Raw genomic sequence first — 14,506 nt, 5'->3', positions numbered from 1 at the left:
TAGGTCCATGAGATCCACATGTGGCATCTTGCAGAAAAACAAGTCTCAGCCATCAGCATCACTAAATTCCTGCATAGAGGCAATTGATTTCAACTCAATAATTCTTCACTACTTTCATCAAGAAATCATTCACACAGAACCCCAGTCATTATATATTAACTAAACACCAATGCAAGGGTACTTTCACAGCATCAAATTTTCTGGTCTGCAATATTACTTTGGGCTACTGGCTAGAGAGGTTTGTTCCAGAAACTTCACAGGAAAAATGGAAAGAACTATGCAAACTCTGTTAAGGAGCCAATGAAGAAGGGAGGGGCTTTTCACTTAGGAGCTGCCTAAGAGGCTTTGCGTAGGAAAGGCTGAGAAAAGGGCTAATACCATTTTTTAAAGAGACAGAGAAAGAATAGTTGTAAATCCAGGAAGAAATATAATGCTGAAACATTTAAAGTCTTGCCAAAGAGATATGATTTGTAATTCTGATCCAAGGACTTCCAGTGTTAGCTGGGTATGAGGGAGCAACATCCTAGGTTAGAATTTTTCTCTTCTTCTTTTGAGAAGATCCATGTTAATCTCTGGCCTTCCTACCATCCTTTTTTATCCATGTTCAGATTGGATTCACTGCCTTTCAACAAATTCTATCTTTTCTTTTTCCTTCTGGGAAGAAGATTTTCTTCCTTTTACATGTAAAAGTCAATATGACAAAATTTTCTATCATTGCACCTTCCTCGTTACTCCATTTTCTTCTGATATCTTTTACTATTGAAATGCTATAGCAGCTCCTCTATCACTGATCACTTATTCATAACTAGAGTTTTCTCAAAGTTTTTCCTTGATTAGTCTTCATTTATCATTTGGATTAAGACTCCTTGAAAACATGGTCTATATTTTCTACTTTTTTTCTTGACAATGCTGTATATCAAATAGAGATTCAACAACTATTTGCTGATTGACTTATTTCAGATCAAATTTGTTAACAACCCCTTTACCTGCAGAATATTAATTATTAGCAAAATCTAGAACATCCAAAAGGATCTGAGAGGGTTTAACCTCTACTATGATGAGGTTGAAATAAAACATTGGCACAAGAAGAAGAAATGGAATTTGCGTTTTTATGCTTCATAAAAGTACAAAACATAGTTAACATTTTAAATGAATGAAAACCAAGTTTCCAAGGGAAAAAAAATCACCCACAAGATAAGTCCAATGGGACTGCATGGTGACTATAACACTCGTCAAAAGCTTCACAAGGGAAAATAATTTCTTTTGCAGGTTTTGTTATTGCTGGTACATTTTACTAGTTATTTTGACTATTGCTCTACTGATTTATTTGCAAAATCTCAGGTAGGGTTGGTGATGTTTCCATACAACTGGAAAAACAAAGTAAAACCCTAACTAATTTTGAAAAGAAGGCCAAGAATAAAAATTCAATTTTATTACTGTAATAAAAGTTGACACCCAACCTTTATTGTTTATTGTATGCTAGACACTGCTTTAAGAGATCTACATATAACAAATTTCTTAATCCTCATAAAAATCCCACAAAGCAGATAATTTTATTATTCTTATTTTATATATAGGAAAACTGTGGCCCAGCAAGTTTAGGTAACTTGCTCAAGGTCACATAGCAATAGAGAAGCTAGTACTTGCACTCAGTCAGTTCAGCTAGAGTCCATGTTTCTAAACACTTCTCTCCCTGCCCACATTAAAATGCATACACTGATCAGAACCAGACCTGGGCACTGCTAGCAAATGTAACATGAAAAAAAATTCCAAATACATTAAATTAGACATACGATTTATTATTGTACAACTGTGACTAAATTCCCAGCCCACTTTCTTCCAATTTAGTTGAAACATTGCACATTTTGCATTTTAAAAAATATGTATTCAGCTGAAAAGCAATACTTACTTATGTTGAACTGAATTTGTGCCATAGGATTTTTGAGTTGTTGACAGACATGAAAATATCATGGACTAAACTAAAACATCTCTGAATATGGACTCTCAAGTAGAGAATAGTTAAAAATGAATAATTAAAGTAAAAACAAAAACTGCTCTGCTTACAAATGCAAGCTAATATTTAAAGTTGTTCATCTAAATAAATGTTTTTGGGACTCTTCATGTAGGACCAAATACTATGTTATCAAGCCCTCGTCTCAAAATCGTTGCATCTTCGTGCCACCCAAGGCCTTCACAGGGGTATCTGACCTAAGTAAGACTTATTCCATTCTCCAAAACCAATCTCTTCCCTCCCTCAAAACCCAAACACCCACTCTCTTAGGCTAGAAGGAATCTACTTAGTCTGGGGAAATTAACATAAAAATGTAAATGCCCAGTGGCCCCTGACATTTTCCAAAGGCTGTTTGTATTTTAGACAGAGGATACGTTAATAGTCCAAATGAATCTCTAAGTGGTAGAATAATTAGGGTGAAACAAAGGGCATCAAGAGGAATATAGTTGTAGAGAAAGTAGTATTTCATAGCAAAGAACTTACTAAGAAATTATTCTTTCCTAACAAAGAAAAAAAATGCTTTCTTTTCATTTCTGAACTAATAGATCTAACATTTAAGGTTAGATCAAATATGGGGAGTTCGTACTCATAAATATTGCTATGGCTACTGAAGTGGTAGAAGAAGCTGTCATTTGCATGTATAGGTCTTTTAAAACGGAGTTGTTTGTAAACTGGAGATTGCCTGGATCTGTCTTACAGAACAAAGACATTCTATATAGGTTAATAGGAAAAAGTGGTGAATCTTATTTTTTCAATGATTTCATAAACAATTAAATTAAAAAATTACTATTAATCACTGTGCTAAACACTAGAATTCCAAAAGAGAATTTAGTTTGTATTAACCTTCATTGTAAAGTGCCTGCATATAAAAATTATTCCAATAGATGAATTAATTTAGTCACTTCCTATGTTGAACATTAGGGACACAAAATGAATAAGCTATTCTGCAAGGCACTCAATTTCCAAGGACATATTTTCTTTTTTCTTTGCTCATTGAAGAGTTATAATGGCATGATAAATCTAACTGTGTGATCCCACAGTTAGTTAATTAGACCCAGTTTTTCAACAGTGTTGTCATATTTGGGGGTAATTTAGAGAACTTTTAACAGATGACTTCCTTTATCTTAGAATAAGCACCTACCCACCTGTCCACACAGGAATTTCTCCTGTGTTTCAGTCTCATGACTGAACTGTCAACTCCTAGAACTCTATTTCTGGCTAATAAAAAGACTAGATTTGTTTGCACAGGTAACTGTTTGATGGACAGCTGTAAAACTTTCCAGAGAGCATCTAACAAAAATGGCCAAAAAGTCTCAGTTGGATCTATAGTAAATTGCTTCATCTGCTTTAGTTCTAGTTCTGTTGATCTAATTAAAACCCTATCAATTTCCCAAGCCAAAAATTCACTAAAGGAAGTACAACTCAGAGTGTTGCTAGGGATTCTGTTTTTCATATGTAGGTCCCTGCTGTGGGTAAGAAACCACCTCCAAGGGAAAGAGCCCTAAAAGGATGGAAGTGTGTGTGTGTGTTCCTCTCCTCCTGCCAAATTTTCTGAAGAAAATGGAAAGCAAATCAAGAAGGCACGCCAACATGAAGACTGGTGGAAAACTGCAATTTCATTTAAAGTAGTAGGTGGCAATGGGGTTACAGTATGACTAAGAAAAGAGAATGAAAATAACGAACACATAAAACTTGGAAACACTGGAAATCAGATAAGACAAAGGTTGTGTTAAAAATGTGCTGTAGAAACATATGTGAATAAAAATTGGTGCTACTACAAGATGCCTAATGGGCCACTAATGAAAAATCAGAAAATATCAGAGGTATCTGGTGCCTCCTCAAAAGTGGACAGTCTGTTAGAAACACTGGAGGTGGCCTGAACCTCACTGACATTCAGAAAAGCACTCTGGGCTTGGAGAGGTAAGGCATCATGGGACTGTGCTTTTCACGTTATATCTCTTTCAGATCAAATTATCTTTGCATGTATAGTATTCCAATATTATAAACTATATAAATATTTTTTTAAAAGAAGTCTGCTGGTAGGTCACACCAAGCTTGTTTTACAAGGTATATTCTCCTTGGACCGTCTTATAGGTATTTCTCATTTATGTCAAGGCATCCTAAATAATATGCAGTTACTTTAAAGAACATTTGGATTAACTTCCCTAAATGCAATCTAAAAATAGTTTACAACAGTAAATTATAACGTATTGAAGACAAATTCCAAGTCAAAAGATTTACTTTGAGTAAAATATTGAATGTATATTTTTATATCTTAAATTTGATTTCTTTCTTGATTTTAACAGCTAGGCTTGGAGTATGTCAAACACTATCATATAAAAATGGATGGGAGAAACATGTACAAAAGATAGGAAGAATTAAATTATCTTAGATCAGCAGTCCAAAAGTTAAAATTTTTCAGTTGTGGTGATTGAAACACTAAGAAAATTCAATCTAAATAAAAATAATAATTCATAGTTAACAAAAATTATTATGGTCACCTCAAGTAATAGATCATCAATACACAAAACACTTTTTGGCTTAAGATTCTTATTTGCTTTCAAATTAGACATTATTTTTATTAGGTGATTTCAAAATAATATTAAGTGAAAAAGATTTATCTATAGCCAACAAACTACTTAACTTCTCAGTATCTTAGGCTGTGTCTAAGTGATGCCACAATAAGTATCAATTTATTTACAAACTCATTCATATTTAATAGCATAAGAACATATTCAGAATATTTATGTAAAAAAGAACCAGTTATAAAATAATATGCACATCACGGCTCCAATCATACTTCCTCAAAATAATTATTACATGATTAAGTGAAATAAATATATGTATGTCTCAATTTTTAGAATTAGACATTCAATGCAAAAATTAAAATCAATTTTAAAATTTTCACTTCATTTTTTAATCTGAAAATTGATTTGAAAAATTAAGAATTTAGACATTTAAGAATTTAGAACATACACTGTTGGTGGGAATGCAGATTGGTGCAGCTGCTATGGAAGGCAGTGTGGAGGTTCCTCAAAAAATTAAGAGTAGAATTGCCATATGACCCAGCAATCCCTCTCCTGGGGATCTACCCAAAAAATCTGAAAACATTTATCCATAAAGATACATTTGCTCTGATATTCATTGCAGCTTTATTTACAGTGACCAAGACATGGAAACAACCAAAGTGTCTTCGAAAGATGATTGGCTAAAGAAAATGTGGTATATATACAAAATGGAATACTATTCTGCCATAAGAAAAGATGAAATAGTGCCATTTGCTACAACCTGGATGGATCTTGAGATTATTATGCTAAGCTAAATAAGTCAGACAGAAAAAGTCTAGAACCATATGATTTCACTGATATGTGGGATATAAAACTAAAAGCAACAAAGGAACAAGACAAACAAATGAAGAAACAAAAACTCATAGACACAGACGATAGGTTAGCGGTTACCAAAGGGTAAGGGGGAAAGGAGTGGTGGATGAGGGTAGACAGGATCGAATATATGGTGGTGGAAGGATAACTGACTCTGGGTGGTGAACACACAATGTGATATATAGACAATGTATTACAGAATTGTACATTTGAAACCTGTGTAACTTTATTAACCGTTGTCACCCCAATAAACTTTAGTTAAAAAAAAAGAATATATCTTAATAAGTTCCCTTTCTTCATTTTTTACTGGGTCGTAAGAATCATTCTTGGGATCTAACAGGAGTGTCTGAGGGGAAAAGTAAACACAAAAGACCAACAAGCAAACTAACTAATAGTGCACCCTCACTTTATACTGTCGGCTAGGGGTATCAGTTTTAGGTTTAAAGGCAAATAAGGATTAGAATACACTTTTAAAAAAATAACATTCAGGTTTTAAACTGTTCCAAGGCATTAGGTAGAAATAGTGACACAGCATGGTCAATGGTGATTAGGAATTTTGTGCATGTGCTCAGCTCTTATTTGTGTGTTTGAACAAAAATAGCATGTTAAACATTACTCACTTTGGGGCCTTGTAGTCCTGGTTTTCCTGGAGGACAAATACAGGGAACCGGGGTTGAACCTACATCACTGGGACCATTGAGGCACTACAAAGACAAAAATGGAAATAAACAACAAACATGGAAAGATGCATACATATGTATCTGTACATACAGGTATGTGTGTATATATGTCCATATGTTTGTGTGAAATGATAAAGAGAATTTACATTTACCTTCCAATTTTACTTAGCCTGATATAATAAGAAATTCCTAATCACAAAAAATATGAATACTAAATACATCCAAACTACATAAAAATGGGTTATATTTGTCTAACATACTTACAGTTGATGGAAGGAAGCTAAACAGTCCTACAAGGTAAATGTTACCTTAAGGAGAATAAGAGTAGCCAGGCCTACCTCACCATTCTGCAAGAAAAACAACAATAAATGTGTCTTAAAACATGCTTTTAATTAAATTTCTAAATGATACAGATATTTCATTGCCCAGGTTAGAGATGCCTAAAGTGTCAAAACCAGCAAAAGCTAAAACATTTGCTTGCAACTATTCTAAAAAATTGCGTATCTATATATGTTATCACTACATTTATAGTAGAATAAAGGAAGAAATTGAACTGATGAAGAGTGGAAGAAGAGAATTTAAATGCCAAAGCTGCTTCATACAGTGGCCACGCGGGAACAAAAATACCTCAAGATGGGATCTATATGCTCTCTTGAACTTACTGGAAATCATTGAAGAGCCAGAGAAAAAAGGCCAAACTCATCTAACCAAGTCATAAACTGCATGCATTAAATTTTATTCACTTTACTTTAGGAGAGCTTCTCTGTAAACAATCTATTTCTTACTGGATAACACATAATTTTAGATAGTTTAATAATCTTTCCAAACAATAACAAATTAGATCACAAAATGAGAGGTGGGAATGAAGGTACAAAAAGCAAGGAAGCCACATGAAGTCACAGTTGACAGTAAGGAAGGAGACATAAAAACCAAAAAGTGGATGTGAGAATTCAAAATCTGCCCTGTAATAAATGCTATGTCTGTATTACAGGAAGGGTAATGGTAATGGTTGTAATGCCGATGCACTGATATCAACAAATAAACTATGTATAATGGAATCTCAAAATGCAGTAACTTGTTCATAGTTTTAGGAGAGATTTATATTCCAAGTTATAAGTTATACTGCTTAAATAATTACTTCTCTAGAATACCAAGAATAACCATTTCTAAAAGGTTCCATCTTTGAATTTACTATAGATCCTTTAAAGGTGCTGCTCTATGTCCTCAAGTCTTCAGAACATGGGGATTCATAAGTTATTCAGTTTGACAGGAAAAAGGGAGATTATGACAGTATGACTACACAAACTAAAACATCCACGTAGGGCTCAAATACCACTGGGAATCCACATTGTCAAAAAGTTTACAACATTCTAAGTGCTAAATTAGCAACACAACTTTCTGCCCAGGAAAAAAGACTGATTACACACACACACACACACACACACACACACACACACACACACACAATCAAACTTTGTAATATTTTAGTTTATAATCTTTCTCCTCTTAATACATTAATGAAAAGAGCTAAATAATGGGAACCATATGATTTCACTAATATGTGGGATATAAAACTGAAAACAACAAAGGAATAAGACAAACAAACAAAGAAACGGAAACTAATAGACACAGACAATAGTTTAGCGGTTACCAGAAGGTAAAGGGGGAGAGGTGTGGTAGATGAGGGTAAAGGGGATCACATATATGGTGATGGAAGGAGAACTGACTCTAGGTGGTGAACACACAATGTGACATATAGATGATGTATTACAGAACTGTACACCTGAAACCTATGTACATAACTTCACTAACAATTGTCACCCCAATAAACTTTAATTTTTTTTAAAAAAAGAAATGTTGCATATATCCTAGAAATGTAAGAAAATCTTACTTAGGTAAAAACCAAAAAATAACCCAAAAAACTATACGTACATTTTAGTTTGAGAAAACACGCTGGTGAAAAGGAAAATAAGTTATTTCCTACTCCTCAGAATTGTGCTGTGCAATATACTTAATTATACATTTAATTGATTATAGAAATGTGTTTTACTCACCAGCTATTCAAAGAACCCAATGTTTTTCTAGAATAAGTCCAGTCCTATTTCAATTGAATACTGGGATAATCACACCCAGAGAGGATGTGGGAAAAAGTTTCTTGTGGTCTTACATTCACACTTTCACAGTGAACCATAATTTTATTTCAATTATGAACTTCAAAATATGTTTTGATCAATGTAACTTTATTTCCATTGACTACTGAAAAACAAATTAACTCTATATAGTAAATTAAGGCTCGCATATTATCTGCTTTTGATTGCTTTGAAAGTACTGAAGCAACACTCACGAATATTCCATCCTACTTACAAATCCAGGAATCTCACATGCTGTCTCCCGGTTGTTCTGTTCTGGATCACAATAGATTCGCAACTTTTGGACATCAAACTAGAAACATAAACCCAGTTGAGTTCAAGTCCAGCCATAAGCTAATTGCTTTATAAGAGCAACTCAGATACACAGAAACAGCCAGTATAGTTAGCAATCATGTAAGGTTTAAATTATAGCATTTAGCTAAAACAATAAAAATATAAATTTGAATGCCTAACATAGAGTATTACAGATGTGATGCAACATGACTCCTAAAGAAAACGTCTCTGGTACCAAAAACAAATCTGATATCATTCAGGAAACCTGTAGAGCTTTTTCGTATCCCCATATTAAAAACTAGTCTAGAGAGCATTTTCTAGGACACTAAAAAAGTTTTCCCAGGCTTACTGTGTTTATCCCAAGTCTCTACAACATTCCTGATTGCATAGGGTGGCTCAAGAACTCATCTTTAGTTTCAGGGATTTAGGTGCTGGCATGGAATATTGTGATGAGTAGGCCCGGCATCTGTTACTATTTAAATGTTTACTACAATTTGACATGTAACATGAATATATAGAGACCATGTGTGCAATCACACATTTGAATGTGACAGTCTTCTCTTAATAAAAACAGAGTGGGAAAGACATACCTTCCAAATAAAGGCTTTCTTAAGAAATGGCTTTTACATACACATTTCTCAACACACACACACAGATATTTCAGTTTATGAAAATATTGAAAAAGTTAGTTTTCTTCATGAAGAACACTGCACGCATTCATCTAATTTTATCCTCATTGCTGCAAATAAATTTCTTATAACCCCACTTACAGCTCTAATCATACTCCCTTTTCCAAATTCATTATTTAATTAATCTATGCCTCTCCTGGGAAATACGAAGTTAATGTTTCACAGGAATATGGAATTCTACCCTGAACATTCTACCCTGAACAGGGGAACACTTTTCTAAGTATTCTTATAAAACAGATTAAGGCTAATTTTGGATTTTCAGACTTACATGCAAACACAAAACTTCACTAAGGAACTGACCACATTTGAATAAGTATCTTAAAGGAATTCACAATTAAGTTAAACATAATTAAATGTGGTAAATACTATCAGAAGACAGCAAAAGCTCCATTTTACACAACGGAAAAAGCAAATCGTTATTTATCCACCTGAACAGTTTCTTCTTTCCCAGAGTACTTTCCAATTTGGGTTTGCCCACTGATGAAGATCCCCAGAACTGGATGTAGGGGCTTGCTTTCAATTTGTTGATCATCAATATACAGAGTTACATCTTGTTCTGTTACTAAGAGGCGAATCTGATGCCAGCCTTCATCAAATAATGTCTATAGGAAAAAAGCATGGAAGATGCATAAATGAAATTCCAAACAATCTTTTATTTTGTTTGTTCCCATTCCTTCGCTGCCAAACATAAATCCACACAACACAAATTAGCTGTATTATATACAAATTCACCCTGACCTAAATGCTACCCACCAATTATTTTATTAATCCCTAAATTTCTATTGCATATCCTAAAGCAGTTGTGTCAAACAATTCCCTCAAGGTCACACATGAGTTCTTAATCTCCTGACGCAAACAGTTTCCTGATTCCTCATTCTTTTTACTTCATTGCAACTTTGGACTCCATAAACTAGTCTCTAATCATACTCAACTTCCATAATTCAAACCATCTTGATCATCTTCATTTCTTCTCCAATTGCTCAGACTGTATGTCTTTAAGGGATCCTCTTCCTCAACCTGACCTTTAATTAGGCATTCCCCAGATGTCTGCCCTTAACATTTTTCCTTCTCCCCTTTGATTATCTCACCCATTCCTACAGGTCAATTATTACAGCTGTGGAATAATCCCCATATCTACATCAGCAGCCGGGACCTCTTTTCTACAAATGATACCTACGACGCTAACGCTGGCTAGAATAATTCTGTCAGGGTGTCTCACAATCAGCCTGACACAGTATATAACAAAACAAACTTGAACTACCCCCCAAACTTTACTCCTCTCCCTATGTCCCTTGGATAATAGCATCCTCAGTTTCTAAATGAAAATAAGTTTCTTTACCTCCTTCTTTCCCACATTGGCAATAGCAACTAGATGCAAAGTTCTACCAAATATGTCTTCTGAACATGAATGAAATTCATGTCTCCATGTCCATTCTCACTGCTATAATTTAAGCTCATTCAAATAAAGCAAGATATATTTTCAAATATATCTTTATCTCTATCTCTAATCAAGCTGTCCTTCAAACCTCCACTAATCTCTCACTAGAGTTTTGTCAGAGAAGATGCACTATCTTAATTTCTGTATTCCCAGGACCAAACACAATTCCAAGATAGAGCTGAAAGTATTGTTTATGAAAGGAAAGGGAAAAAGAGAGAAGAGAGCTGCTTTGACCATGACACACCTATGATCAAGACCTTTTGATGGAATTCCGTCAGCAACTGAATGAAGTCCACATCCCTTTGTGTGGCTTTCCAGGTCCCCACAATTTGTGCTTATACCTTGCTAGCTTTCTCGTTCATGCATTTTATACTTCAAACACAGGGGATACAAATTTCTACTATCTAAATAAATACCCTGAATTATATGACATATGTCTGCTCAATACTAAACCACTGACTTAGGATGTCCTTATCTCTCCATCAAAATCCATTACATCCTTCAAGGTCAGTCCAAAAACCATCTCATTTATGAAGACTTCTTCACATTCTCTGTTAGCATCCACTTTCCCTCCATATCCCACTAACATGGTATACTTCTATTAGATACCAGAAGCCTTGAATCTCACATTAAAAATAAGCTCCTTGAATGTAATAAACATGCCTTATTCCTTTGTCATTTCTTACAGAACCTAGCACGTTGCCTTTAGTGAAAATGGCAGACAAGTTTTTTTTTAATTGATTCTGTTTACCAAATGAAGAAACTGTATAAATGCATTTTAGATACAACCTGTACATTTCCTAAATTATAATATATTGTTAGACTGTCATAATTATAATAATGATCAAAACTTAGATTTTTATCATTGTATCTGTATTCTAAACACATGACTTGGAAAGTATACCTTTATTTTCAGTTTATCAATTTTATTAAATATATATTCCTTTATAAAAAATAAAATGCCCTCCTAATTAATGTGAGTTCTGCATCCATTTCTTCGTGTATTTAATGTTCTAACGTATGTCTTTATTTCACTATCCTGTAGGCATGTAAAACAGACCGACATGGACTCCGACACTGACCAGACCTAATGTCACCACTTGCTAGCTGTGTTACTTTGAGTAGGAACATAGTATCTCGAACTGGGGTTTGTCTGTAAAATGGAAGCAATGGCTTCTTCCTTGGATGATTATTATAATTAAATATGCCTGGAATCTAGTAGTAAGCATTCAAAAAAATGTTAGTCCTCCCCACCCCTTAATTCCATATGGGTTAAGAAACAATTTTCCTTCCCGAGAACAATATTAAAATACGAAGTCACTATCTTTCCAGTCATGTTAAAATTATAGCTCTCTTTCCTCAATACTCACAAACCCAACAGTGTTTCCTCATGGATACCATCATCATACCCAGGCATATTTACCTTAACTTGAGGGTCAGCAAAGGTGACCACTTGTGAGCCATTAATCACGCTGGTAGTTGTAAAGAGCAATGTTTTATCCACACCATTTAAGGTAACTGCTATTTGTGGCCTTCCATCAATGGTTAAAATTCTCCATAAATCCCACATTTTCTTGACCTTAAATCTCTGAGTGGAGACAAATACATATGATGGAGGAAGACCTTCTGGGAAAACATTGCTAGAAAAAGAAGAATTTGAGTAAGCTTAAAGAAGTCTCAACATGCCAACAGACATATCAAAAAAAATGGTATTAGCATGTAACATTTACCTTGTGAATTCTGATAAATCAACTTTTGATGTTACTTCATATCCTTTTATCTTTGCTGGTGAAAGCTGTATTCTTTTCTTAACCTTATTTTTTACACCCAACCCTAAAAGAATATCAAATCCCTTCTCATCTCGAGCTGCCACTGGAATTCGTGTTGGACAGACAGATTCTATAAGGAAAAGCAGTAAACATTGATTAATCACGGATTACTTCAACAAGAAAAGAAAATCAAGGGAGGTATATCAGAGAATATAAGAATTATAAAATCTATACATGCACACAAATATATATATATATACATATATATATACACATATATATATGTATATATATATATGTATGTATGTATGTATGTATATATATGTATGTAAATGTATTTTCTCAGAAAACATGTGGGAGTTCTTTTTGGCATTTGAGAGTGAAGTCTCCATTGCCTTTTTTCCCCCTAAAAGAAGATAAATATAAAACAGAACTGTAAGAGGAACATTTGTTAATGGATTGTTTTAAGGGTAATACTATGTTGAAGCTTATGACTCACTACGTGTTTTGAATATGAGGCATACCTGGGGGCAGGGGGTAGGAGAACAACAGAACAGGATTCATGATTCTCATCCAGGATTTGCTATTAATTAGTCACATGACCTTGGATAACTCTCTTAAATCTATTGGATTTGTATGAATCCTAAGATTCCTTTCTTGCATTTCTAGCTTTTGAGAGGTAAAAAATGTGTTGTTCTTGATATTATTTCCAGTTCTAGCAGTTTATAGCTCTACAGTTCAAATATTATTGGTTCTGTCACTCTGGAGAAAATTTAATTAACTGTAGGTGTTTTCTGTTCATAGAGATTGTAAAAATGGGCCTATTACCTCATCCATGATTGATTACATTATATATTATATTCATCATATTTATAAATAAGTAAAGACTATTTCCTTAAGAAAAATAATTAAGGTTTGCATTATACAGTCATCTACGAGGTCTGACAATTAAGGTCGTGAACTTGTTGCACTGATGTTGTAATCTTTTTTGATATCAGAGGGATTATTCACTATGAATTTGTACCAGCTGGACAGTTAACCAAGTTTACTTTTGGAACTGCTGAAAGGCTGTGTGAAAAAGTTAGATGACCTGAACTTTTCGCCAACAATTCATGGCTCTTACATCATGACAATGCACCAGCTCACACAGCACTGTCAGTGAGGGAGTTTTTAGCCAGTAAACCCTCCCTACCCACTTGATCTGGCCCCTAAAGACTTCTTTCTTTACCCAAAGATGAAAGAAATAGTGAAAGGAAGACATTTCAATGACATTCAGGACATCAAGGTAATAGGATGACAGCTCTGATGGCCATTCCAGAAAAAGAGTTCCAAAATTGCTTTGAAGGGTGACTAGGCGCTGGTGTCAGTGCATAGGTTCCCAAGGGGAGTACTTCCAAGGTGACCATAGTTATATTCAACAATGAGGTATGTAGCACTTTTTCTAGGACGAGTTTGCTAACATAATTGTAAGACCTCATACATAAATTATAAAAATATGATATGCCTCTCAATTCTCTGGGAAACTAGTGTCTCAAATTATGTGGAAAATATTATACTGGTTGAAATGCTATTAAGCTGTTATACTATAGAAATGTTCCAATATTCTCAGATTCTTCGAAAGCCCTCATATAATAAACACACTGAGCATGATGGTTTATATTTTAAACAAGAGCTAACAGAACAAAACAAAAACAAACTTCACTAAATATACTTTAAGACAATCACTCTCTTACATAACAGTAAGGAAAGAGGCAGGTATCAGGTTTATAATACAATAAAAAGCAATGAGATGGATTTATTAGCCCAAGATGTACTGCCATAATTTGTACCATAGAATATTGGAAACAAAGGTTTGATATAAATAAAATTAGATGTATTCCTGGGAAGGGAAGGGTTTTGGGTCGTAAGATACGAGTTTTGAAGGGAACTAGTTAATAATATCCTTCCTCTGGTAAGCTTAGAGCTAACTGATGGGGAGATAGGGCAATCAGGCAAGCAGAAGATGTTGGTTAGATGTGTGACCTGGTGAGTTTCATGAACTGCACACCATAGTTAACCACACCCTCCTGGCAATGCTGGGCTGATTTATTCCCACCTCACCTCAGGAGTAGGGCCT

The 14,506-nt window shown here is 34.3% G+C and overlaps 1 protein-coding gene across 1 annotated transcript in view; it reads right to left on the bottom strand.

Moving 5' to 3' along the window:
* The window catches only part of COL21A1 (collagen type XXI alpha 1 chain), a 155,991-nt gene that overhangs the window by 80,895 nt on the left and 60,590 nt on the right, over positions 1–14,506 (bottom strand). Inside the window, exons 4-9 of the mRNA XM_088795643.1 lie at positions 12,352–12,520; positions 12,045–12,261; positions 9,612–9,785; positions 8,436–8,513; positions 6,410–6,418; positions 6,012–6,095 (exon numbers count right to left, since the gene is read on the bottom strand). Of these exons, the coding sequence (XP_088651769.1) occupies positions 6,012–6,095; positions 6,410–6,418; positions 8,436–8,513; positions 9,612–9,785; positions 12,045–12,261; positions 12,352–12,520 (731 nt within the window). The remainder of the gene's footprint in view (positions 1–6,011; positions 6,096–6,409; positions 6,419–8,435; positions 8,514–9,611; positions 9,786–12,044; positions 12,262–12,351; positions 12,521–14,506) is intronic.

The sequence above is a fragment of the Rhinolophus sinicus genome, chromosome 2, assembly GCF_057876585.1.
Source record: "Rhinolophus sinicus isolate RSI-liver-muscle chromosome 2, RSI-T2T, whole genome shotgun sequence".
Classification (NCBI taxonomy): Eukaryota; Metazoa; Chordata; class Mammalia; order Chiroptera; family Rhinolophidae; genus Rhinolophus; species Rhinolophus sinicus.
Note: the sequence above shows the minus strand (reverse complement) of the source record. Positions and strands in the feature narration are given on the sequence as shown.